This window comes from Dermacentor albipictus, unplaced genomic scaffold (assembly GCF_038994185.2).
Source record: "Dermacentor albipictus isolate Rhodes 1998 colony unplaced genomic scaffold, USDA_Dalb.pri_finalv2 scaffold_15, whole genome shotgun sequence".
Lineage (NCBI taxonomy): Eukaryota > Metazoa > Arthropoda > Arachnida > Ixodida > Ixodidae > Dermacentor > Dermacentor albipictus.
The window spans coordinates 12,828,670-12,855,489 of record NW_027225569.1 but is presented as its reverse complement, the minus strand read 5'-3'; the positions used below and the strand labels follow the sequence as shown (position 1 = coordinate 12,855,489).

Sequence of the window (26,820 nt, the reverse complement as noted above, 5' to 3'; positions counted from 1 at the left end):
GTTATCAGCTCGGACTTAGTGGAATGAGCACGTGGCATACATAGAAAAGAAAGCCATGCAGAAGCTTGGTTACTTGAGGCGTTGCTTCACCCCGTGAGATAAAGCTACTAGCTTATAAAACGTTCGTCCGCCCGATTCTTGAGTATGGGTCCGTCGTCTGGGATCCCCATAGCGATATTCACATAAAGAAAGCTGAAAAAAATCAACAGAGGCGATAAGATTTGTATTCAATTCCCTTTAGCCCACATGCATCACTAAGTGCTATGCTCGAAACTGCAGAATTAGTTACCGTACAAAAACGGGGATATAAATAATGATTAATGTATATGTATCTGCTCTATATTGAAATATTAGGCACCGACAATGACAAGTATACCGAGCCTCTCGCTCTCCGATCAACTTGGTCCATCCGCGCTAAGCAGCTTAAAGATTACTACTGCAAGACACAAGCGTTTAGAAATTGATATTTTCCCCGAACCATTAGGGAATGGAATGTAGTTCTTGCTGCGGTGGTTGCCTGTGACACCACTGAATCATTGTTAAAACTGCTTAAAGAAATTGTATAATGAGCAGGGTACATTACTGCCCTCCTTTCCTTTTTGCTTTCCTTATTTTTCTTTTATTTTCGGCCTGTCCTTCCACGTAACTGAACGCACGTGCTTTCTGATGCGTCTGCCACTGCTACATATTTTTATACACACTACTACGTTATGTTTGTCTGATAGGATATATGTTTTGAAGTCGTTTGCTTCAATTTGTATACATATGTGCTATTTTTGTTGTTCTGTCTCTTAAGTGTTCGTCAACTTAGCGCTAAGAGCAGTTTGCACTTTCTTCTTCTGGAATGGTTTTACATTGTTAGCTCTAAATGCTACGTTTACGAAAATGACACGCTCTTCACATTTTCAAATTCAGTGCTATTTTATTTTGCTCACGCTTCGCACCTTGTGCTGAATGTAATGTTCGTTATGTATGTAACTACTCCTGCTTGCGGCCCCTAATCAGAGGCTGGCAGTAATCTTGAAATAAATAAATAAATAAATAAAAATTTATATATATTAGGGTTAATACAGCAAATTTTCACCCACGCCTAACATAGGAAGACAGCGTCTTTCATGAACTTCAACTAGAGGCTGAAACGCCTTCAAGCATTTGTACGGTATTGCCACGTACATTCAACAAATGTAACTCACTTACCGCGGAACTTGTAGCTAGTGAGAGTAATGAGAATTTTCGCGATGCAGTAACTCATATTGTGAAAACCTGAGAATTTGTACAAACTGGCGTTAACTGCTTTCTATGCTGCTTAAGTTATGATGCGTCACGATGCCGCACTTAACTTCCAGCAAGATAGGGTAAGGTGCGCACTACCACAATTAATGCGTGCAGCGTAACATTATTTATCCGAGTTGTTTCTTCCGTAGTCCACTCCCATTTCCATGCTGAAAGGCAAGAAGATAAATTAAGCGAATATACATAGCTCGCCCCTGTCACGATTATCTCAACAATGATGCTACGTAAGTGAGCGTGAACAAGTGCATTTCTACAACAAGGTGGCTCTTAAATATACCGGAAGAAATGATGAAATGATCAAGAGATACGATTTCATACTGCGAAAACGAGTCCGGTTGCTAAAATATGAGCACTGACGCCAAGTAGTGCACACAAAATGAGTTGCACACAGCTCACCTCTGTGTCAACCGCGTCACTATTATCCAGGATGTCGTCGTTCTCAACGGGAAGTGTGCCTCCACATGGTTCCTAGCATGCAGAAAGGAAAATCAACCATTAATTGCAAGACTTATACTAGCAAAAACGTAGTTTGCGTACTGTCACGAAGCATAAACAGCTATTACCTCATGAGAAGTGCAACCACTGAACAGACACTGAATGATAGGCCCGGTTCGATCATAAAACGAAAACAAAAAAGACAACCTAGCAGTTATTTTGGTATGTCGTAACAACCAATCTTGCCTGTGCTATAATATAGTGGTGCCAAGTAAATATGTATGGTTGCAGCATACGTTGTAACTGTCATACATATACATAAGCGACGTACTATGAACAAATCACCTCTGGCGCAATCCCTGATTATCTGCATAGCCCATATTGCCACAACAAGAAGTGGAAACAGTGCCCTGACTGGGTTACTAACATACGAAAAAATTGACAATCACTTTAGGATATGCCAAAGAGTGTGAAGGCAAAAGCCTGCGCGCTCAAGAGGCATCTACTAAATTACTTGACAGACGCATTCGAATACGTTGTTAAAAGAAAGAAAAGAAGCCACTTTGAACGGCAATACTTATTCCAGCAGAAGCAATGTTTGTCTACTGTCGCCAAACATAAACACAGGTAATTACCTCATCAGATGTGGTACCCCTGAACGAGAACTCCATGGGAGGACTGCGTTCATCCTGCGATGCGAAAGACGAACCATCATTTATCGTGTTTTATCGCAAAAACACATCTTGTGTATGGTGTTCCGGGTGAAAAGAGACCGTACAGACGCGGGCGCCTGGTGTCTGGAAATTATATTTTGACAGGGCCCGCTCAATGAGGCGGGAGTGGGACCAAACGCCACTGGCCCTCGTTTTCATAACCGCCGATTCCATTGCTCGTGCACCGTCAGCGCACTGGGCGTGTCGTCATCGTCTTTTGTGATCGGATCCCTGTGGCATTTAGTAGTGCACTACAGGGCCCCCTTGTAGCGAGGAAGCCGTGAGCTAAACGAATGGCGAAGAGCAGATGGTGATATTGCGAAACGCACGCGGCCAGTAGGACTGGCCTGTCGCACTGTCGCAGTGCAGCGTCGTGCGGATGACAGGATGAGCCAATGAATGGCGGGCATCAAAGGGCGAGGCGCGTAAGGACAAGGACGTCCAAATGACGTATCACAAAAGAGGTGCCCGCTGCAGTGAGGAAGCAAGATATCTTTAACAGCAGAGAAGTGCCGCTCGCGTGAGGCAGCTGGAGCTCTGCGTCGACACTCTGGGCGGTAGCCATGGTCGTGAAGTGGATGACCGGTCAGCCGTGGTCCGTTGCATGGATGGCGGTGAGAGAAAGTGGGTCGCCAATGGCGTTGGATTTTCAACTGACGTCACGAATGTCGCTGGTATACTCGGAAATGTGGGCGAGCAGTCTGATTTCGCAAGGAGCGTAGGAGGTGCTGCGGGAAACCAGGGCGCGTCAGTGGTTTTTGGCCAATGAAAGTGAAATGTGAAAAGCCCTTCACATCAAAATATATGACAAGCAGCTCTCGGCTGAACGCGCTGTAGCGGCGCTGAGGGGCGCAAGCTTCTTGGAAAAGAAGGCGACGGGCTGCCATGCACCAGCAACGAACTGCTGCAAGACTGCGCCGACAACGGTGTCCGATGCGTCAACTATGACAAAGGTTGAGGCGTCGCATTTAGAGTTGACGAGCAGCGTCGCACTGGCAACTGCTTCTTTGATGCTTCTAAACACACGGTCAGCGGTGTCATTCCTGGCCATATGAGGATTCGGTGTCTTGATGTCCGAAAGAAGGTCGTGGAGAGGCTGCGGTATATTGGCGCAGTGAGGAATGAAGCGTCGGTAATAGCTTGCGAGGCCAAGAAATTCGGGCATTTGCATGGTGGTAGACGCTGAAGAAACTCACGGATGGCTGTGACGCGGGTCGAGAGTGGACGAAAGCTCTGTGCGTTTATGCGGTGGCCAAGAAAATCCAACTCCCTAACACTGAGCTCGGTCTTCGGACGGTTAACAACAAGACCAAACTTGCTGAGTCTTGAACACTTGACGTAGATGGAGCTTGTGACCTTCGGCGGTGGTGCTGTAGACAAGGATGTCAAGATAGGCAATGGCGCTCGTCAAGCAACGTAATACCTGGTAAATAAAACGCCTAAAAGGTGTGGGCCGCATTACGAAGACCAAAAGACATGTGCAGGTATTCGAACAGGCCGTAGGGTGTTATATTGACCGTCTTCGGAGCATCTGAGCGCTCCACAGGAACATGGTTGTAGCGTTTCACCAGGCCGACCTAGCTAAAAATGGTGCAGCCGTACAATGCTGACGTAAAATGCGGAAAGTGAGGTATTGTACTAGTCCGGCACAGTGAGAGCACGGCTATCGCCGCAGGGGCGCCAGCCCAGGCGGCACGTCAGGTTGGGCCAACGTTGGAAACATATTGGCACTTCTTGGCCCAATGACGGCCTAAGATTAACAGCGTGGTTCCAATATTGGCAGTGCCATTCTGGTTCCTGAAAAGAAGAAGAAGACGGACGCAAGCGCTAGGGTTCCATCTCGGCTCCTGCTCTCTTGAATGATTTCGGCAAGATTTTCGCCTCTAATCTCTATCATGTTGTTGCCAACGCACGTCTAAAGGGAAGAGGATCACATCGATATTGGACTTGTTTCGGTGGGTGGCCTCTTTTCCATTTTATGAACGTTTTTGTGCTCGGACCACGCCGCCGCCTTTCTGGCCCTAACGACAAGCCTAGCCCGGCGTAGCGCCGATCGGCGCCATCAAGTGTAGCTCGACCAACAATTCTGAGATCTGAGTGACTATGCAGATGACGGTTGACGGGGAGGATCTTCCTCCTGAAGAATTTTCACCAGAATTTGGATGGCAGTCGGCAGTTTCGAAGCGTATGTCCGCCAAGGCGGACTCTGCCAAGCGCCCTAGCGGCGGCGTATGGCGGAATAAGCCTAACGCCGGCGCCTCATTCAGCACTCAGGAAAATGGAAATAAGCTCAAGAGCAAAATCATCAGGGCATCACGGATGCCTCCCATGCCCAAGGAACATGCCAAAATTATCATACGACCCCGCGGAGGGCTGAATATTGCCAAGACAGGACCGACCGTGATCGGTAAAGCGATCGTGCAAGCGGCGGGTCTTACCCCTACGCAGATAAGCTCGGACATCATTTGTCCTAACATACAGCAAAACATTCTGGTGGCCAGCACGCCCAACCGAAACAACGCTTCAAAATACACAAGAATCAGAGCAATTCATGTGGCTGGAAAAATGTTTGAAGTAAGTGCATACGAGGCCGCCCCCCACACCACGTGCAAAGGGGTAATCAGACACATCGACCTCAACGACAGTCCCTCGGACCTGGAACGTAACATCGTCAACGAGAGAAACCCACTGGCCTTGGCGGTCAAGAGAATTAAGAACACAGGCACAATCATCATTGCTTTCGACGGACTCAAGGTTCCGAACTTCGTACGCTATGGCCCAGTCCTTGTGAAATGCTTTCTTTATCGCAAACAAGTTGATATTTGCTACGCGTGCGGCAAACTCGGCCATCGTGCCGACGTTTGTCCGACTCCCGAAGAGTCCACCTGCAGAGGATGTGGGGCAGTCAACCCGGACGATCAACACCAGTGCACGCCAAAGTGTGGGTTGTGCGGGGGCCCACACCCTACGGCGGACAAAACGTGCAAGGAGAGATTCCAGATCCCGTACGTCGTCAGAAGGAGACGATGGGAGAGTGCGACGGTGGAAGCTTCGACCAATGGGGCTTCGTCAACACCACATAGCAGCGAAAGCAAGAAACACTTCGAGCAACCTCCACCGCAAGAGCCTAGGGGGCGCTCCCGATCCAGGGGACGCTCTCGCTCCAGAGAGAGCCCCCAGAGTCGCTCTCGATCCAGAGGCCGCTCTTCTTCCAGAACCAGGACCAGATCACGCTCCAGGGGTCGCTCCGGATCCCGGCGCCGAGTCAGCCAAGTCCGGTTCAAGTCCTGCTCGAGGTCCTGTTCCAGGGATCGCCGACCCGAGTGCTACCCGACCTGGGCCGACCGAGTTCGAGGAACGCCGGAAAAGGTAACGCGGGGCTCACCGCCAGAGCATGATAGAGGTAACAACAGACTAGCACAACTTGAGCGCGAAAACGAGATGATGAAGAACACAATAGCTCGACTGATGACAGAAATTGCTGAGATTAAGAAGGGCGGTCAACCCGTCATGGCTGACAAGCAGCCAGCCACTCCCCAGCTAATGGAAATCCCCATGGTTGAGAAGAGCGATACGGATAAGCAACCGGCCGCTCCCCAGCCAATGGAAGTCCCCATGGTTGAGAAGATCGATACAGAGAGACCCGCTAAAAAGAGGGCAATCGCTAACGAGCAAGAAAGAGCACCAGTCAGGGCCAAATCGGAGATTCGCGAGTTGCTCTCCGCTCTCAGTGACAGCATTAAGCAGATAAATGAAAAGTTCTCGCTCTTCCAAAGCAACATGGCTTCCATGGAGGAGCGCACTAATCAGCGGATCAGCAAAATTGAATCCTTCTTAGAAAACGTTGTAGCACCTGTGCTGGCACCTACAGCTCCTACACCCCCAACAACAGCATCGACTAGTAACAGCTCGGGGGCGATCGGCTCTCCGATGGTTAGCACAGCAACTCAAGAGCAACACGATGGCCACTCAAACTAGCTCATTCAAGATGTGGCAATGGAATTGCAGGGGTTACCTTCCCAAGAGGGCTCCCCTGCAACAATATATTCGCTTGCATGCAGAGAAGCCAAATGTTATCATTTTACAAGAAACATTAACATCTAACGTCACGCTGTCTGGCTACAGGCCCGTAGCAAAGCACGAAGAAGGACGGGGGATCGCCGTACTGGTTAGCAACAAGCTGACCCACATCACTCACGACCTTAAGATGACCGCAACTAAAGTTGAATACATGATGATAGAGATCATCCCTAGCCCAACGAACCGCCAAAGTATATTCATCCTGAATGTCTACAGTAGTCCCAATGCTCAACGACAACGCTTCAAAGCCCTAATCACCAAGGCCACGCAACTAGCGCGCGACTCCCCTTTGATCATAGCTGGTGACTTCAACGCGCCGTACCACACCTGGGGCTACCCATATAACACTAAAAAGGGGGAGGACCTCTGGCGTGAGGCTCTAAACCTTAACTTGATGCTAGTCACGGACCCAGCGTTCCCCACCAGATGCGGAACATCGTCGAGCCGTGACACGACACCGGATCTCACCTTTGTCAGCAGCATTGCAGCGGTCAAGTGGACAAACCTCGGGGTAGACTTTGGTAGCGACCATTATATCTTGGCCACGCACCTCCAAGTCGACCAGAAGAGACAGCGCATGTTCCAGTACACAGACTGGGACAAATTTCGCAAAATAAGGGAAGAGCGAATGGAGAGTGAGGACAAGCCTAGCCTCGAACAATGGGTTGCACAGGTTAGACACGACATCAAAGCTACCACCAAAGAGGTTTGTACCGACCTCCCGGTGGAAAAGATGGACAGCCGTCTCGCTCACCTATTGGAGGCCAAGCAATCCCTCCTCGCCAGGTGGAAAGGACAACGGCTCAACCGCAGGCTCAGAAAAAGGATATCGGAAATCAACCGAACTATAGAGGAACACTGCAGGGCCCTCTGTAAACAGCACTGGGATGAGGTGTGCAACTCGATCGACGGGCAGATGCGCAACGGTGGCACCTGGAACCTCCTAAAGCATCTCCTCGACGAGACGAACACTAGAACCAACCAACGCAACACACTGGCGCGCACCCTACACACAGCCAAGCGAGAATATTCGAGCAAGGAAATTTTATCGAAACTAGTACAGAAGTACCTATCAGTCGCATCGTGCCCTACACCACCTTCCCCTGACTACGAAGGCTCCGAGAACCCTGAGCTCGACGCAGAATTCGGGATTGAGGAGATCAGGCAGGCGCTCCACGCCCTCAACGGCAGATCGGCTCCGGGTCCGGACAAGATCACAAACAAAGCTCTACGGAATCTGGACGAGAAGTCCATCGAATACCTAACGGACATCATTAACCAAGCGTGGAGCAATGGTAAAGTCCCGGGAATGTGGAAATCTGCCAACACCATTCTCATCCCCAAGCCAGGCAAGCCGCCCAGCCTCGATAACCTCCGCCCAATTTCGCTCACATCGTGCGTGGGGAAAGTTGCTGAGCACGCAATCCTAAACAGGCTTTCACGCTACCTGGAGGACCACGACATTTACCCACACAACATGATCGGCTTCAGGGTCGGACTCTCGACGCAGGACGCGATGAAGCTCATCAAACATCACATTATTGACTGTAATACGCGGGACACGAGAGCCATACTAGGTCTAGATCTCGAAAAGGCATTTGATAACATTCTTCACTCGTGCGTTTTAAACACAATCTCGAGCCTAAACCTGGGGAAGCACTTTCATTCCTACACGAAATCTTTCCTGTCAGACAGAGAAGCCACCCTTAAGATCGGGGACCTGACTTCAGACATGATTAAGCTGGGGTCTAAAGGGACGCCACAAGGGTCAGTCATATCCCCAACCCTCTTTAACCTAGTCATGATCGGTCTATCCCGGACACTCTCTGCTATTGACGGTATCAGTCATACCATATACGCAGACGACGTCACCATCTGGTGTACTGGAGGTAGTGACGGACAGGTAGAGACGGCCCTGCAAGAGGCGGTTGATGCTACCGAGAGATACCTTGAATCCACGGGCCTTCGGTGCTCACCGCACAAGTCGAAACTGCTACTTTATCGACCCAAGCGCAGAGGCACGAAACCAAAGGGATGGAAGCCACTCGCCGAATGCGACATAAAACTGCACACAAAAGACGGAGGCTATATTCCGAGGGTGGATGCTATCCGGATTCTCGGCATGATGGTAGAGTCGAGTGGTTCAAACAACCAGACAGTGCTGCGACTCACTAAGAAGACGGACAATGCCATCAGACTAATCAGAAGAGTGGCCAACCGGCAGCAAGGCCTCGGAGAAGATAACCTCGTGAGATTGGTACATGCGTTCGTAATGTGTCATTTCACTTACGTCGCGGCCATGCACAACTGGCAAAGATCGGAAAGGGATAAACTCAATGCATTAATCAGGAAGGCAATCAAGAGAGCTCTCGGCCTCCCCGTATACACTCCCACGGAACGCTTACTTCAACTTCGCATGCATAACACGCTAGAGGAAATAGCGGAAGCACAGGAGAGGGCGCAGTTCATCAGGCTATCTACCACACAAGCAGGAAGGCACATCTCACAGGAGCTGGGCGTTCCTTCCAGAGTAATCAAAACAAAGTTCTGCAGCATCCCTCGAGAGCAGCGGGACCGCATCACTGTCGCGCCTATCCCACGAAACGTCCATCCAGAACACAACGTGGGAAGACGTCGGGCGCGCGCGAAGGCTCTCCTGGAAAAGGCTCGTGAACGGGCTTCGCAGAACAGTTTCGTAGACGCAGCGCGCTACGTCGACGGACAGGCCTTCGCTGTAGTTAGCGTAAATCATGAAAGCCAAATAACGAACGCTATCTCGATTCGGACGACGTCCTCTGAAATCGCAGAGCAGGCTGCAATAGCGATGGCCTTATTGGACAACAAGTGGACATCAATCTACAGTGACTCCATATCAGCTGTTAGGGCCTTTGCCAAAGGAACCATATCCGAGCTGGCCCTAGGGATATTAGGAAGCACAGAAATCAAGCCACACACATTGATCTGGTTTCCAGCTCACATGGGACAGATCGAGGGTGCCCCGCCCAACCTCAACGAGTCGGCACACGGAGCTGCGCGAGGGATCATCAACCGCGTAGCTACCGGGCAGCGTGACGCCGGGGGTACTGACAATCGGGACTCTCCTTCCTCGTACACCGAAATTACCAAGCACTTTTACATGGCTCGGAGGATCTACCCCCTCCCACATTGCAAACTCAATAGACCTCAGGCTTTGACACTAAGGCTTCTACAGACGGGGGCATACCCAAACCCCCTACTTCTTCACAAGATGTACCCCGAAATTCAGACGACAAATGCATGTGCACTATGCAATGACTTGGCGAACTTACCTCACATGCTCTGGCGATGCCCCGCGTTACGCAGTGATGAAAGTAACACTGCTTCACGCTGGGATGCTGTCCTACACAGCCCCAACCTCGAAGACCAGTTATGGGCTGTCCAACGGGCCCGCGACGCAGCGGAGAGGCTCGGCCTCTCTGTCCCGACGTGGGAGCGGCCCGCTGCGCGCTAGGGCGGGCCCTAAAGGACCCTAATAAAGTTTTTCATCCATCCATCCATCCATTCTGGTTCCTGGCCCAATGTTGGCCTAAGGTTAACAGCGTGGCGCCGATATTGGCTGTGCCATTCTGATAGAGATCCAACGTTGGCCCACATTACACAGTCAGTAAACAATATTGGCTGTGCCATTCTGATAGAGATCCAATGTTGGCCCACTTTACACAGTCAGTAAACAATATTGGCTGTGCCATTCTGATAGAGATCCAATGTTGGCCCACTTTACACAGTAAGTAAACAATATTGGCTGTGCCATTCTGATAGAGATCCAATGTTGGTCCACTTTACACAGTCAGTAAACAATATTGGCACTGCCGTTCAACAAGGCGGGAATTATTGGACCGACTTTCGTATGGATTTGCCAATATGGGTTACTAGTTGGCTTTCTTTGGAGGACATTGGCCCGTAATAAGCTAATTTTCGCCTTGTCGGCTTTTAGTGCTCTACGACTTGCTGAGATTGAACAACGTGTTTTGAAAACTAACGTACTGATCACAGGCACACTGCGCAGGAACCAAAAATATGTTCTCCCATGTCAACTCCATGAATGGTACACCGCCATTATTGCACTTCTCCTTTACCGAAATGTGTCCCCTAAAGAGAAAAGCCAGTGTACCACGTAGCAAGCAGGGGAAGTCGCATAAATTTAGCCGCTGCATTATTGATCGTGAATAAGAACTTGAGCTTTCCATAAGAAGCAACGGTATTGCGAATTTGCCTGCGCATTGTATTTTTTGCATGTACGCTCCGCGGCTTTAGTGGGTCAGGAATCTGAGATGAATCGAGAATTACAGTGCCTCAGAGCTGATGGAACCATTTTATATTGCATCGAGATGGAGCGCATATGCATTAGTGAAACTATTGTTTGTTTGTTTAGCATGCATGGCATGTTGCGGCGACATCATGCTCCTATTCTAATATATTTGTTTGTTTGTGCATGTGTAGTAAGCTCCTTGTATGAATGCCCCTGACAGAAAAAAAAATTAATTGCAAGTTTTGGCATTTGCGTGTCAACAACCTCTTGTCTTTGCCTTTAGTAGGGACGGCGCATTCCGGACTTTTTTTTTCGGCCTAGCTTTCCGTCCTTCAGCCCCCCCTTGCCTCTCCTTCACGCACCCAGGTGAGCCTGGTCAATGCTATCAGTCAAGCGTTCAGTCAGCCATAAGCTGCTGTGTCGAATGGGTGCTCTCGGAAGCATGGGGGAAAGCGGCGGGGTCACTATTGTCCTCCTTGTCGCCCTCCATCGCTGCCACCCCAAAACCCGTTCGGGCTAGGTCCAGCGGGGGAAAGTGGCGTTTACGCCGTATTCTTCGTTCACCCTTTCCTTTCACTCTTTCCTTCTATGCGTCGCTAGCACGCCGACTGGGTGCAACACCGCCTGAGTGCTTGCCGTCCGTTCTTGCCAGCGCACTCCTCTCGTGAAAAATGCTCGCATGCGGTCGTCATTCCTACTGAGAAGCCTACATCTTGAAATACGCAGCAATGTGGCCACGAACTTTTGTGAGTGTTAGAATTAATATAGGCGAAACAACAATTAGAAAAAAAAGTCGGCGCTCGTGGGCACCGTCTTCGATGTGGGATGAACTCGGATACAAAGAAGCATGGATCATACAATGGTGAGTGCATTTGTTTTGCGCATGTTATAAGTTTTATCAGAAGCAATATCACCCAAGCCATATCACCCAAGCAATATCACGCGGTATATATATTACTGAAACAGGCCTGGCTAATGTAGAGTGCCTGTAATTAAATAGCTCTTTTTATTTGCAGCCTTTGAATAGTGCCTAGAGTAGAACCACGTGTAAATCTCTGAATTTCACCCAAATTCCAGGACTATGATTTTATCAAGCCACGCGTGCGGCCTGATCCTGCTAGTGATACCGAGGAACCACGCTTCTTCTCACTGGTATAGGTCAAGCATCATTTCCAGCTGACAGTATTTCTTTCTTTTCGTATAATAAATGCTTCTTTTACTAGTGTTTCTTGACGGAACTTCTCGGTTTCCACATCAAAAATTTCGCACGAAGGCCGCATTGTGTCTACACAGTCTGAAACTAGGCTTTTTGTGCTGCAGCAGGTTTTGCTGCAATTTTTAATTTTAAAGTGCTACGCTGACTAGGTGTGAGCTGTAAACAAAGCGGACGAATCCTGCGCATTTTATGTCTGTTCTAAATATTACGTTACACCTTGTACAAGGTATGCCATATATGTAGAAATATTAAGAAGTGTTACTTGACAAATCTCTTGCAAGAAAGTTTCTTGATTCACCCCTTCGAACTCTCTGCTCAGACTTATAATATTGTTGCAGTATGGCGATTTTTCAAATGAAAACTCTCCATCATACATTTGTCATACCAACATCTCTGACATTGTTTCTTTTCATTTTACAGTGCAAACATTTCCTCCAAGTAATGGTGAAGTCGCTATCGGATATGGTGGCAATATCAACGAAACCACCGCGTTATCGTGGTCCTCGGGGGCCTGATAAGCCCGCTGTCATCCAAGCACTGACAAACCTGCTTACCGACGTCAGCTCCCTGCCCTGAAACCCCTGGCCAGCCCACCATCCTCGGCACCTTGCCCAATTCCTATCCTGAGGGCAGTGCCTGTAAATAAACTGTTTGAAGATAACCGAGCGTCACCCATCTAGGTCCACGGAAAATGCCTGTTTGTGAAAATTTATTCGCAAATAAACTGTCATAAACGTCAATTTCAGTATTATTTTATTATTATTTGCAATCATATATGACTTCTGCTTCTTGACATCTTTTTGTCCAGCTTTCCTAGCTACTATTGAGGAAGACAGTAAGGGGACAATTGCTACACAATATGCCGCTGGCAAAATGTTTGCGGTAAGAATATGTGCGTGCTCTAAAGCCAGCATATCTAGAATATTCGTCATGCAAACGGCATTGGCTAAAAGCTGGCATTAATAATGGCTACGATATGGCTCAACACTGGTCCTACGCTGGCAGCACGATGGCTGCTGCATTGGCATAACATTGGCCCAATCTTGGCTTTAACGCTGGTCCTACGATGGCTGCTACATTGGCATAACATTGGTCCAATCTTGGCTTTAACGCTGGTCCTACGCTGGCAGCACAATGGCTGCTGCATTGGCATAAAATTGGTCCAATTTTGCCTTTAACGCTGGGCCAGCATTGGATTGGGTTGCACTTTGCCAATATGCCAACATTGGTCCAACATTGGTACCAATTTCTGCCAGCATTGGGCCATGGTTGGACCAATGCTGGTGTGCTGCCTGGGACGACTGACCAAGGGTCGGGAACGGCATGTGCGCCTGGACAAGCCGGAGCGGTGGAGCGCGACAGGAAGCGCCTTGGACAGTTAAGTTTGTCTCGGAGTCCAAGGCGTGGCTGCGCCGCACGTCGACGACGAGCTTGCAGTGCCAAAGAAAGTCGCCTTGCGCATGGTCGATGCTTTGACCGCGGTGAGAATTGGCGAGTCGGAAGGATGGCGGCACTCAGCCAACGTAGGAGGAAGGACGCAGATCTCGGCGCCAGTGTCGGTGAGATAGCGGCCTTTGGTGACACGGTCGGTGACGTGGAAAAGACGATTGGATCTGGGGCCGGGAACAGCGGTTCCTGTCCGTGTCCGGCCCAACTGTTCTCCGCGTAGCAGGAGGGCTGACTGCACTGGTTCGAGCGAGAGCCGTAGCGACGGTGGTACCAGAAAAGCGTAATGGGAGTAGAAGAACGGTGTTCAGAGTGACCGGGGCTGGCGCGGCGAGGTCGTGATGAAGAACATGGTTGTCGTGTTCGGATAGCAGCGACCTCCATTGTCAATCGCTTTACTTGCCTTGTGTGCTCATCGTTAGCTTCGAGGAGATGCTCATAGCTGTCGGCAGCGGTTTCGCCATGGGACGGAAAGTCAGGAGGGCGATGGGCTGTGGCAACGCAGGGGAAACCGACATCCATAATCTTGTCGGCCAACTGAGCCATACTCTTTCAGTGTCGAGGATGAAGACACGGTCAGGATCATGTGCACCTGTGTTGGAAGGCGCTGCAGAAAACGTTCCCGGAGAAGTGAGTTGTCGGTTGGAGGAGCCAGCTCTCCAGCCAGGGTGTGCATGTGACGGAATAAGTCGGTAGGTTTGCGGTCGCCGAGCTCCTCCAATGCAAGGAGTTGCTGTAATCAATGCTGCTCCGTTTCTTTGGTGCGCTGGGTGAATGTTGCATTAAGGTGGTCACAGCGGCAGTCGACGGGTGTGCAGCGTAGAACATCGCAAAAAATCGCAGCAGTATGAGGTGGAAGCGCTCCAACGACGTGATCAAACCTAGTCAACTACGAACTCAGGCGGTGGCGACGGAAAAAGGATTCGACGGTAATGAATCAAAGTTCCGAGTCCAACGACCAGAACTCTGGGAGCTTGAGCGTGGAGACCTTGGGATCGCTGGGTGGTAGCGCTGACGGCAGTACTTGATTGGGAGAATCCGAGGACATGACTTATTTGTTAGCCGGTTGACTGCGAAGACAGCAGGGCTCGAACTCCTTGCGGCGCAAGGTCCAGGGAAGTGGCTGAGTCACCAATTTGTAGGTGAAGAAAAACCGCACAGAAAAACCGCTTGGGCCTAGCGTCCACAAATTATATTTTAACAGAGCCCACTCATTCAGGTGGGAGCGGGACCAAGCGCCAATGGCCTTCGTTTTCGTAACCGCTGATTCCACTGATCGTGCAACGTCAGCGTGCTGGGCATGTCGTCATCATCTTTTGTGATCCGATCATAGTGGGACGTAGCAGTGCACTACAGTGTATTATACTGCTACAATGTAAAAAGTGCAGTTGCTACATTCGTTGATAAAAATTATATAACTGACATCAACACACCATAACCAGCTCACCTCTGTCTTAAGAATGTCAGCATCACCCACGATGACATCGCGATCAGGGAGAATAGTGTTCTTTCTTGGTTCCTAACACGCAAAAGAAACAATCCACCGGGAATGGCATTACTTACTAGTAAAAATGGAGTTTGCTTACTTTCGCCAAACATGGACACATCTAAGTATATTATGAAAATGGCTGCTATAGAACATGGGCTGAAAGGGAGGACTGCTTTGAAAAAATGCAGAAAATAATCCACCAGAAGGCTGTGTTATCTCACAGCAACAGCCATTTTTCCTATGCTGAAATATGATTTGACAAGTAAAAGCCAAGTAAATACAGCACCAACAGATGTTCTTGTCAAGGACACTGTCGAATAAAGGTTGGATGAAGGCCGCGAAACAGCACATTGTTGTGATCTTACATTACAAAAAGAAGTGTGGTTTCCACGTTTGTTCAGGAATGTTATTCATAAGTGACGTATGCTAAAAACACCTCCCCTCTACCTTCATCATGTCAGCATTATCCACAATGCCACAGTACTTAGCAAGAAGAGTGCCTTCACTGGGATAATAAATTGCAAAAGAAGCACTCCCCCGGAAAAGGCGCGGTTTACCCATGGTGACAACATTTGGTCAATGTCGCCAAACATAGAAACAGCTAATTACCTCATACCTAAACGATACCTAAGCGGGGGAACATTCTCGACGCGTGGTGTTGTCTCGTGGTAGCAACCACTCTTGCCCATGCGTTACTACAACGCTGCCAAGTACATATCGAGTAACGGCAGCTCGCAGAAGTGTTTTAAAGGAGGCAAGTAGGTTTAGCACTCAACACATCGAACGGCTCAGACGACTCGACAATAGAAACGGACAGCCCCATATGTACACTCTCCCACAAGATACTGCGGGGCACACGAGTGGGTGGCGATTCCCTTCTAGCTCGCACCCATGGTGTCAAGACCCTGCGCGCATGCGCGTCCCTCTGAGACTGCAAGCGTGCATGTTTCCGCGCTTCCTCCTTGCGCCCCGGCGATATTTGAATGTAGCTGCGAGGTGCCCTCCTTGCGATTGGCGCTGTGGCACCTTCAACGAGCAAAGCTATGCGAAACGTGAGCTTGCGCGCACCGATGCGGCAGCTTTTTGTCTAGTCACGAGCGCGTACGCATAGGGCCTGGTGGCCAACGCAACAAGTTATTTTTTTTTCTTCGCTCCGCCTTCTTTACGCCGATCTTTATTGTTTCTTTCTCTTTCTTTCTAGGTGCGTGGCAGAAAACGCGCTATATAGAAGGAGACAGGCAAGACGGAAATGAACTCTTGATTTCCGTTGTATATAAAGGAAGTTTTGCTAGTCGAAGCCGCCACAGCGCCAACCGCAAGAAGGACACCTCGTGGCTGCACTCTGTTGTCGCCGGCGCGCAAGGAGGAAGCGCGGAAACAGCTTGCAGTATCGGAGGGATGCGCATGCACGCAGGCGTCGGTCTCGACAGCAGGGGTCACCGCTAGCAGGGGAGAAGCGCCGTTTCGCCACGCGCTCGCGCGCTCCGCAATATTTTAACGCGATAGCGTTAAGGAGCTCGTGTAGCAGAAAAGCCGGTGTCGTCGGCGTCGGTGTCGGCGTCGGCATCCGCGGCGCTGGCCGTGAGCGATAAATCGTGGCAGGCACTTCAGGTACAGTCTGAAAACATCACTTAAGCGTATAAAAACACAACTAATGATGTTAGGTTAAGCTTCCGACGTCTAAAACGGCATTTTGAGGCATGAAATTCGGCGTAGCTGATATGGTACGTTGGCCGCTGCACGGTTAAGAGAACCAGCACAGGTGGCTCTTCCATCGTCCGTCTCCAATCAGCTTCCGCGCCTCGAGTCACAGAAAGATTAGTAGCGGACAATGAGTAACCCCTCCTTCCTTCTCTGGCTCAAACGATCCCTAGTCCTAACTGCACTTCATGAAGTTGGCGAGACGCCACACATTTGAGTTGAACGACACGCATGCGGAAATGTGGAGACCATGATAGCTTGCCCTTAGAAACAGGGCCGTGGAGTGGGCCACTACACAACTGTGTGTACAGTTAAAGTTCTTGTTCAACCTTATTTCCACTACAGGTGCAAAACTGGACTCTTTGTTGTTTAAAGACTGAACACAGTGAACCGAATATTGAGGCTCAATAATGTAATACAACGAAGTATATTACCTTTCTTTCGAATATCAGCGTGTAAAGAATATTGATGCTTATAGTGAACGGCGGTTACTACGAGGGTATTTTTTTTAGGATACGACATTGTTATTTAGAGGTTTGACGAAGTACTAACCAGTGCATGGCCAGCACTACTGCCATGAATCAGCTGTTATGTGATGTCACACTCACAAGTCTGCTTCGTGTGGTGCGAATTGTCTTCAATTCCAGCCGCGGCGGTCACAGGCACTAGACGTATACACGGTGTTACTAATCCTGCAAATGACTTTAATGCTTCCACACAACACTGAATAAGACCGACTTGTCTATGGCGCACCTTTTTCAAAGTTATTTCATTGCTGCCAAAGATGCCACAGAATGAGGACTCTGGGGGAGGGCCACTTTCCCTTGCTGCCTAGAATGCAAGAGATCACAGAAAGATGCACAGTTAGAAATCATTGATTCTGGAACTGAATGTGCTTGTTACAAGCTGCATACTGACTGCATTAAGTCATTCAAGAAGGATGATCTACTCTAATTTTTTTCAATGTTTTGTCGTTACAGTTTTACTAAGAACGCTGAGTGAACCAGATAAATAATGTTAGTCTAATAGGTGTTCTATGCTACTTGGCAAACACGAGTGCAAATACTTGCCATTCATGTGCGCATTTACCCATAATTCTTTATATTTATTTAAGGATTTCGGTGCACACGATATAAACCAAAAAACTAAAGCCCGCAATCATGAGCAAGGCTCTCCTACTTAGTATAAATGCCGAAAGAAACCCAAGGTTTCGTGTTGCATGTTCCCAAAATGTGCTGTGAATATTTACACTCATATTACACAAAACTGTCCCACATTGCTCCTACCAAATGCATATATGAAAGCAATACACCAATTAATTTGAATAATCTGATAGCATTCTACAATTCGATAATCCGACAGCCTACTGATTTTTATAGTAATGCTTGCCAGGGCTGCTATCTACTCCGTAAATGGTTGCGAAATGTTACACGTGAGTGATAGTTGTACTGCCCAGCTGTGTTTGAACTATGTCAGCATTACCGAAGACGTCCCTTTGCCGAGTAAAAAAGCTGCTGTCACTGGGCTCATGAAATAACAAAATAAGACAGTTCACCACATTGGTTGTAATAACTTAGCCCATGGTGTACATTGTTGTCGAGTATATGCCAAGTAAAATCATTAAGGATGTCCGAATATTGGATACTTTCGAATAACGAATCGAATATTTACTATTTGCAAATGCGAATATTTTTCGAATCTGTTTGAATATTTGAAAGCCTAAACTGCGCCCATATAAACGGAAAATTGGACCAAAAACACGGTAAATTTTAACCCCCGTGGGCATAGTACAGAGATAAACATGAGAACGTCGAAGTGGAGCAAGGTAGGTCACTTATGGCGCCATACTTTACAGGATGCGAACATACGCCCTCACTGAAAAGCTCTCTGCATGAGAAGAAACTACCTGTTTGCTTCTAATGCTCCATTTATGTTTTATTAACAACAATTCATAACGTATCATATAATGACAGAAAGTTGCTAACTTTAACAATACTGGCATGTGAACATGCTCTTCCTTAGCGAGGTGTTGCCACTTTTTCGTATCGGGTCGCCTCTTCCTAGCCTATTTCGTGGGCTGATCCTGAAGATACTGCACTGTAGAAATGTGACCAAGGTAATGATGATGACGATTACGAACCAATTTATTCTGAATGTCACGCTGATGATTATTACAATGACATTGATGCCGCTGATCATAACTGATAAAAAAAGTCGGATGGCAATTAACCCTTTACATGGCGCCAATCAAAGGTTGTCGCTCCACCATGGCTCTCATAATAAATAGGAGCACATTATCTTTAAACATCTAACAGTGTTTCCTGAGCTTCATGTTTTCCTCGACCCCAGGCACCATGGATTTCGTAAAGGGCCTTAAACCACTACTTAGCTTTAGAAACCATTAAAGATTTCGCAGCTATTCTGGATGAGCATGGGCAACATTATATTATTTTTCTAGATTTCGAAAAAGCATTTGACCGGGTGTCACACACCAAACTCATGATAAAATTGAAACCTATACTTAAAAAATGAGTCACTTCTATCTTGGATTCAAGAATACCTTACTTCGAGACGGCAAACTGTAAACATATACGGAACACATTCACGTTCAAGACCTGTACTATCCGGAATCCCACAGGGATCAGTTCTTGGGCTCTTATTTTTCCTAATTTTCATCAATAACATTGCACAGGAACTGTCAGTTAAAATAAAATTGCTTGCTGACGATTGCGATGCATACCGAGAAATCCGTAGTCCAGCTGACCAATCGCTGTTAAATGCCTCGCTGTCTACAGTGCAATCATGGTGCAGCACATGGCAAGTGAAAATCAATGTGAAGAAAACTGTAGTGATGACCGTGACGCGGAAAAGACACCCTTTAAACAATCAGTATTCGGTCGATGGACAAATTTTTGACCATGTCACAAGCTCTAAATATTTGGGCGTAGTTATCAGCTCGGACATAAAGTGGAATGAGCACGTGGCATACATAGAAAAGAAAGCCATGCAGAAGCTTTGTTACTTGAGGCGTTGCTTCACCCCGTGAGATAAAGCTACTAGCTTATAAAACGTTCGTCCGCCCGATTCTTGAGTATGGGTCCGTCGTCTGGGATCCCCATAGCGATATTCACATAAAGAAAGCTGAAAAAAATCAACAGAGGCGATAAGATTTGTATTCAATTCCCTTTAGCCCACATGCATCACTAAGTGCTATGCTCGAAACTGCAGAATTAGTTACCGTACAAAAACGGGGATATAAATAATGATTAATGTATATGTATCTGCTCTATATTGAAATATTAGGCACCGACAATGACAAGTATACCGAGCCTCTCGCTCTCCGATCAACTTGGTCCATCCGCGCTAAGCAGCTTAAAGATTACTACTGCAAGACACAAGCATTTAGAAATTGATATTTTCCCCGAACCATTAGGGAATGGAATGTAGTTCTTGCTGCGGTGGTTGCCTGTGACACCACTGAATCATTGTTAAAACTGCTTAAAGAAATTGTATAATGAGCAGGGTACATTACTGCCCTCCTTTCCTTTTTGCTTTCCTTATTTTTCTTTTATTTTCGGCCTGTCCTTCCACATAACTGAACGCACGTGCTTTCTGATGCGTCTGCCACTGCTACATATTTTTATACACACTACTACGTTATGTTTGTCTGATAGGATATATGTTTTGAAGTCGTTTGCTTCAATTTGTATACATATGTGCTATTTTTGTTGTTCTGTCTCTTAAGTGTTCGTCAACTTAGCGCTAAGAGCAGTTTGAACTTTCTTCTTCTGAAATGGTTTTACATTGTTAGCTCTAAATGCAACGTTTTCTAAAATGACACGCTCTTCACATTTTCGAATTCAGTGCTATTTTATTTTGCTCACGCTTCGCACCTTGTGCTGAATGTATTGTTCGTTATGTATATAACTACTCCTGCTTGAGGCCACTAATCAGGGGCTGGCAGTAATCTTCAAATAAATAAATAAATAAATAAATAATTATTTATTTATATTAGGGTTAATACAGCAAATTTTCACCCGCGCCTCACCTAGGAAGACAGCGTCTTTCATGAACTTCAACTAGAGGCTGAAACGCCTCCAAGCATTTGTACGGTATTGCCACGTACATTCAACAAATGTAACTCACTTACCGCGGAACTTGTAGCTAGTGAGAGTAATGAGAATTTTCGCGATGCAGTAACTCATATTGTGAAAACCTGAGAATTTGTACAAACTGGCGTTAACTGCTTTCTATGCTGCTTAAGTTATGATGCGTCACGATGCCGCACTTAACTTCCAGCAAGATTGGGTAACGTGCGCACTACCACAATTAATGCGAGCAGCATAACATTATTTTTCTGAGTTGTTTCTTCCGTAGTCCACTCCCATTTCCATGCTGAAAGGCAAGAAGATAAATTAACCGAATATACATAGCTTGCCCCTGTCACGATTATCTCAACAATGATGCTACATAAGTGAGCGTGAACAAGTGTATTTCTACAACAAGGTGGCTCTTTAATATACCGGAAGAAATGACGAAATGATCAACAGATACGATTTCATACTGCGGAAACGATTCCGGTTGCTAAAATATGCGCACTGACGCCAAGTACTGCCCACAAAATGAGTTGCACACAGCTCACCTCTGTGTCAACCGCGTCAGTATTATCCAGGATGTCGTCGTTCTCAACGGGAAGTGTGCCTTCACATGGTTCCTAGCATGCAGAAAGGACAATCAACCATTAATTGCAAGACTTATACCAGCAAAAACGTAGTTTGCGTACTGTAACCAAGCATAAACAGCTATTGCCTCATGAGACGTGCAACCACTGAACAGACACTGAATGATAGGCCCGATCATAAAATCATAAGGTTCTATCATAAGGTTCGATCATAAAACGAAAACAAAAAAGACAATCTAGCGGTAATTTGGTATCTCGTAACAACCAATCTTGCCTATGCTATAATATAGTGGTGCCAAGTAAATATGTATGGTTGCAGCATACGTTGATAACTGGTATCCATATACATAAGCGACGTACTATGAACCAATCACCTCTTGCGCAATCCTTAATTATCTGCATAGCCCACATTGTCACAACAATCAGTGGAAACAGTGCCCTGACTGGATACATCATCATCATCATCATCATCATCAGCCTGGTTACGCCCACTGCAGGGCAAAGGCCTCTCCCATATTTCTCCAACAACCCCGGTCATGTACTAATTGTGGCCATGCCGTCCCTGCAAACTTCTTAATCTCATCCGCCCACCTAACTTTCTGGCGCCCCCTGCTACGCTTCCCTTCCCTTGGAATCCAGTCCGTAACCCTTAATGACCATCGGTTATCTTCCCTCCTCATTACATGTCCTGCCCATGCCCATTTCTTTTTCTTGATTTCAACTAAGATGTCATTAACTCGCGTTTGTTCCCTCACCCAATCTGCTCTTTTCTTATCCCTTAACGTTACACCTATCATTCTTCTTTCCATAGCCCGTTGCGTCGTCCTCAATTTGAGTAGAACCCTTTTCGTAAGCCTCCAGGTTTCTGCCCCGTAGGTGAGTACTGGTAAGACACAGCTATTATACACTTTTCTCTTCTGGGATAATGGCAACCTGCTGTTCATGATCTGAGAATGCCGGCCAAACGCACCCCAGCCCATTCTTATTCTTCTGATTATTTCCATCTCATGATCCGGATCCGCAGTGACTACCTGCCCTAAGTATATGTATTCCCTTACGACTTCCAGTGCCTCGCTGCCTATTGTAAATTGCTGTTCTCTTCCAAGACTGTTAAACATTACTTTAGTTTTCTGTCGATTAATTTTTAGACCCACTCTTCTGCTTTGCCTCTCCAGGTCAGTGAGCATGCATTGCAGTTGGTCCCCTGAGTTACTAAGCAAGGCAGTATCATCAGCGAATCGCAAGTTACTAAGGTATTCTCCATTAACTTTTATCCCCATTTCTTCCCAATCCAGGTCTCTGAATACCCCCTGTAAACACGCTGTAAATAGCATTGAAGAGATCGTATCTCCCTGCCTGACGGCTTTCTTTATTGGGATTATGTTGCTTTCTTTATGGAGGACTACGGTGGCTGTGGAGCCGCTATAGATATCTTTCAGTATTTTTACATACGGCTCGTCGACACCCTGATTCCGTAATGCCTCCATGACTGCTGAGGTTTCGACAGAATCAAATTCTTTCTCGTAATCAATGAAAGCTATGTATAAGGGTTGGTTATATTCCGCACATTTCTCTATCACTTGATTGATAGTGTGAATATGATCTAGTGTCTATCACCTGATTGATTGTGTGAATATGATCTAGTGTTGAGTAGCCTTAACGGAATTCTGCCTGGTCCTTTGGTTGACAGAAGTCTAAGGTGTTCCTGATTCTATTTGCGATTACCTTAGTAAATAGTTTGTGAGCAACGGACAGTAAGCCGATCGGCCTATGATTTTTCAAGTCTTTGGCGTCCCCTTTCTTATGGATTAGGATTATGTTAGCGTTTTCCCAAGATTCCGGTACGCTCGACGTTATGAGGCATTGCGTATACAGGGTGGCCAGTTTCTCTATAACAATTTGCCCACCATCCTTCAACAAATCTGCTGTTACCTGATCGTCCCCAGCTGCCTTCCCCCTTTGCATATCTCCCATGGCTTTCTTTACTTCTTCCGGCGTTACCTGTGGGTATTCTAATTCCTCTAGACTATTTTCTCGTCCACTGTCGTCGTGGGTGCCACTGGTACTGTATAAATCTTTATAGAATTCCTCAGCCACTTGAACTATCTCATCCATATTAGTAATGTTATTGCCGGCTTTGTCTCTTCACGCATACATCTGATTCTTGCCAATTCCTAGTTTCTTCTTCGCTGTTTTTAGGCTTCCTCCGTTCCTGAGAGCATGTTCAATTCTATCCATATTATACTTCCTTATGTCAGCTGTCTTACGCTTGTTGATTAACTTCGAAAGTTCTGCTATTTCTATTCTAGCTGTAGGGTTAGAGGCTTTCATGCATTGGCGTTTCTTGATCAGATGTTTCTTCTCCTGCGATAGTTTACTGGTATCCTGCCTAACGGAGTTACCAGCGACTTCCTTTGCGCACTCCTTAATGATGCCCACAAGATTGTCATTCATTGCTTCAACACTAAGGTCCTCTTCTTGAGTTAAAGCCGAATACCTGTTCTGTAGCTTGATCTGGAATTCCTATATTTTCCCTCTTACCGCTAACTCATTGATCGGCTTCTTATGTACCAGTTTCTTCCGTTCCCTTCTCAGGTCTAGGCTAATTCGAGTTCTTACCATCCTGTGGTCACTGTAGCGCACCTTGCCGAGCACGTCCACATCTTGTACGATGCCAGGGTTAGCGCAGCGTATGAACTCTATTTCATTTCTAGTCTCGCCGTTCGGGCTCCGCCACGTCCACTTTCGGCTATCCCGCTTGCGGAAGAATGTATTCATTATCCTCATATTATTCTGTTCCGCAAACTGTACTAATAACTCTCCCCTGATATTCCTAGTGCCTATGCCATATTCCCCCACTGCCTTGTCCCCAGCCTGCTTCTTGCCTACCATGGCATTAAAGTCGCCCATTAGTATCGTGTATTTAATTTTCACTCTACCCATAGCCGATTCCACGTCTTCATAGAAGCTTTCGACTTCCTGGTCATCAAGACTGGATGTAGGGGCGTACAACTGTACAATCTTCATTTTGCATCTCTTATTAAGTTTCACAACAAGACCTGCCACCCTCTCGTTAATGCTGTAGAATTCCTGTATATTCCCAGCTATATTCTTATTAATCAGGAATCCGACGCCTAGTTCTCTTCTCTCCGCTAAGCCCCGGTAGCACAGGACGTGCCCGCTGTTTAGCACTGTATATGATTCTTTTGGCCTCCTAACTTCACTGAGCCCTATTATATCCCATTTACTGCCCTCTAATTCCTCCAATAGCACTGCTAGACTCGCCTCACTAGATAACGTTCTAGCGTTAAACGTTGCCAGGTTCATATTCCAATGGCGGCCTGTCCGGAGCCAGTGATTCTTAGCACCCTCTTCTGCGTCGCAGGTCTGACCGCCGCCGTGGTCAGTTGCTTCACAGCTGCTGCTGGGGACTGAGGGCCGGGGTTTGATTGTTGTGGTCATATGGGAGGTTGTGGCCAAGTACTGCACCAGGGTGGCCAATCCTGCTCTGGTGAGGGAGTGCGTTACCGGTTCTGGTCACCGGGATCAGGCCACACTCCAGGCCTGTTTATGCAATTTTATCACACGCGGTTTTTTTTTATTTTAATCCGGTGGAAAATTGCCGGCACCGGGATTCGAACCACGGACTTTTTGCACGCGAGGCGGGTGTTCTACCTCTACGCCACCGCTGCACCGCCCAGTCAGGTAATTACCTGACTGGATTACTAACATGCGAAAAAATTAACAGTCAATTTAAGACATGAAAAAGAGTGTGAAGGCGAAAGCCTGCGCGCTCAAGAGGCATCTACTAAATTACGTGACAGTCTCATTCGAATGCGTTGTTAAAAAAAAAGAAGCCACCTTGAACGGCAATACTTATCCCAGCAAAAGCAATGTTTGCCTACGGTCGCCAAACATGAACACAGGTAATTACCTCATCGGATGCGGTACCCCTGAACGACAACTGCATGGGAGGACTGCGTTCATCCTGCGATGCAAAAGACGATCCATCATTTATCGTGTTTTATCGCAACAACCTACTTTCTGTATGGTGTTCCGGGTGAAAAGAAACCAGACAGACGCTGGTGCCTGGTGTCCGGCAATTATATTGTGACACGGGCCGCTCAATGAAGCGGAAGCGGTACCAAACGCCACTGGCCCTCGTTTTCATAACCGCCGATTCCATTGCTCGTGCACCGTCAGCGTACTGGGCGTGTCGTCATCGTCTTTTTTGATCGGATCCCTGTGGCACATAGTAGTGCACTACAGGGCCCCCTTGTAGCGAGGAAGCCGTGAGCTGAACGAATGGCGAAGAGAAGATGGGGATGGTGCGAAACGCCCGCGGCCAGTAGGACTGGCCTGGTCGGGAGTGAATGTTGTAGCAGAAGTGGCTGAAGCGTCAGAGTCTAAACAAGGAGGCTTAAGACGGCCGACCGTGACTGTGTCTTCCCCGCCGTTGATGAACAAAAGAAAGTTTTTAGGTGCACGCTTGAGTACTTTGAACGGACCAGGATAAGGGGGCCGTAAGGGAGCACACACATCATCGTGGCACACAAGGACGTGCGGGCAGTAAGGTCAGGGTTGACGTATCGACGGCGGGAAGAACGTCGTTGTCGGGGAGGAACGACAGTACGCATAGCGCTGCGTAGACGGTAGGCATGGTCGGAACCGTGAGTGGGTACGGTGGGCGAGCTGCCGAAAAATTCGCCAGTGTCTCGAAGAGTTGTGCCAAACGTAAGATCGGCGGCGCTGGAGGCAGCGTCACTACGAAACGCGGGGCGCATGCCAAAGCATAACAGATGGAAGGCGGCCGATTAATGGTAAAAGAAAAGTCAAATCCATGAGTGAAGCCTTCAGTTGGCGGTGAAAACGTTCGATGATCCCGTTGGATATCGGGTGATATTAGCTAGTCTTGATATAGGCACCGCATCCCCGTCGCTGCTGATAGCCAGCGGCGAGCAACGAGCCGAGAGAGATTGTTGAACAATGTTGAGGCGAATTTACGGCCCCGCTAAGACCTAATGATGGAATAGTGGCTAATCCAGAGTGTGATGAGTGCTCGAGCTATCGACTTGGCGCTTGTGTCCAGAAGGGGCATCGCTTCAGGCCACCTGGTGAACCTGTCAATGCAGGTTAACAGGTAGCGATGTTTCCCGCAGGGTAGAAGGGGGCTAACAATATCGATGTGCAGATGGCTTCGGCGAGCGTCCGGGGACGGAAATGTGCCAAGAGGTGTCACAGTGTAGCGATGCACTTTAGAGCGTTTGCAATTGAAGCATGCGTGTGACCAGCGACGGACGTCTGCGCTGATACTGAGCCACACATAACGAGAAGTGACGAGTCGCAGTGTCGTGCGGATGACAGGATGAGCCAATGAATGGAGGGCATCAAAGGGCGAGGCACGTAAGGACGAGGACGTCGGATTTACGTATCACAAACGAGGGGCACGCCGCAGTGAGGAAGCAAGATATCTTTAAA

The 26,820-nt window shown here is 47.7% G+C and overlaps 1 protein-coding gene across 6 annotated transcripts in view; it reads right to left on the bottom strand.

The window, feature by feature from the left end:
* LOC135916418 (uncharacterized) overlaps positions 1 to 26,820 on the bottom strand; it is a 95,604-nt gene that overhangs the window by 9,164 nt on the left and 59,620 nt on the right. For 2 of the 6 annotated variants that reach the window (XM_065449764.2, XM_065449765.2), the window contains 6 exons: positions 25,277 to 25,330; positions 21,304 to 21,375; positions 17,415 to 17,492; positions 14,919 to 14,990; positions 2,364 to 2,417; positions 1,690 to 1,761 (listed from right to left, as the gene is read on the bottom strand). In XM_065449764.2, coding sequence (XP_065305836.1) covers positions 1,690 to 1,761; positions 2,364 to 2,417; positions 14,919 to 14,990; positions 17,415 to 17,492; positions 21,304 to 21,375; positions 25,277 to 25,330 — 402 coding nt within the window. The remainder of the gene's footprint in view (positions 1 to 1,689; positions 1,762 to 2,363; positions 2,418 to 14,918; positions 14,991 to 17,414; positions 17,493 to 21,303; positions 21,376 to 25,276; positions 25,331 to 26,820) is intronic. The other 4 variants (XM_065449767.2, XM_065449770.2, XM_070528896.1 and 1 more) reach the window with 3 other exon arrangements.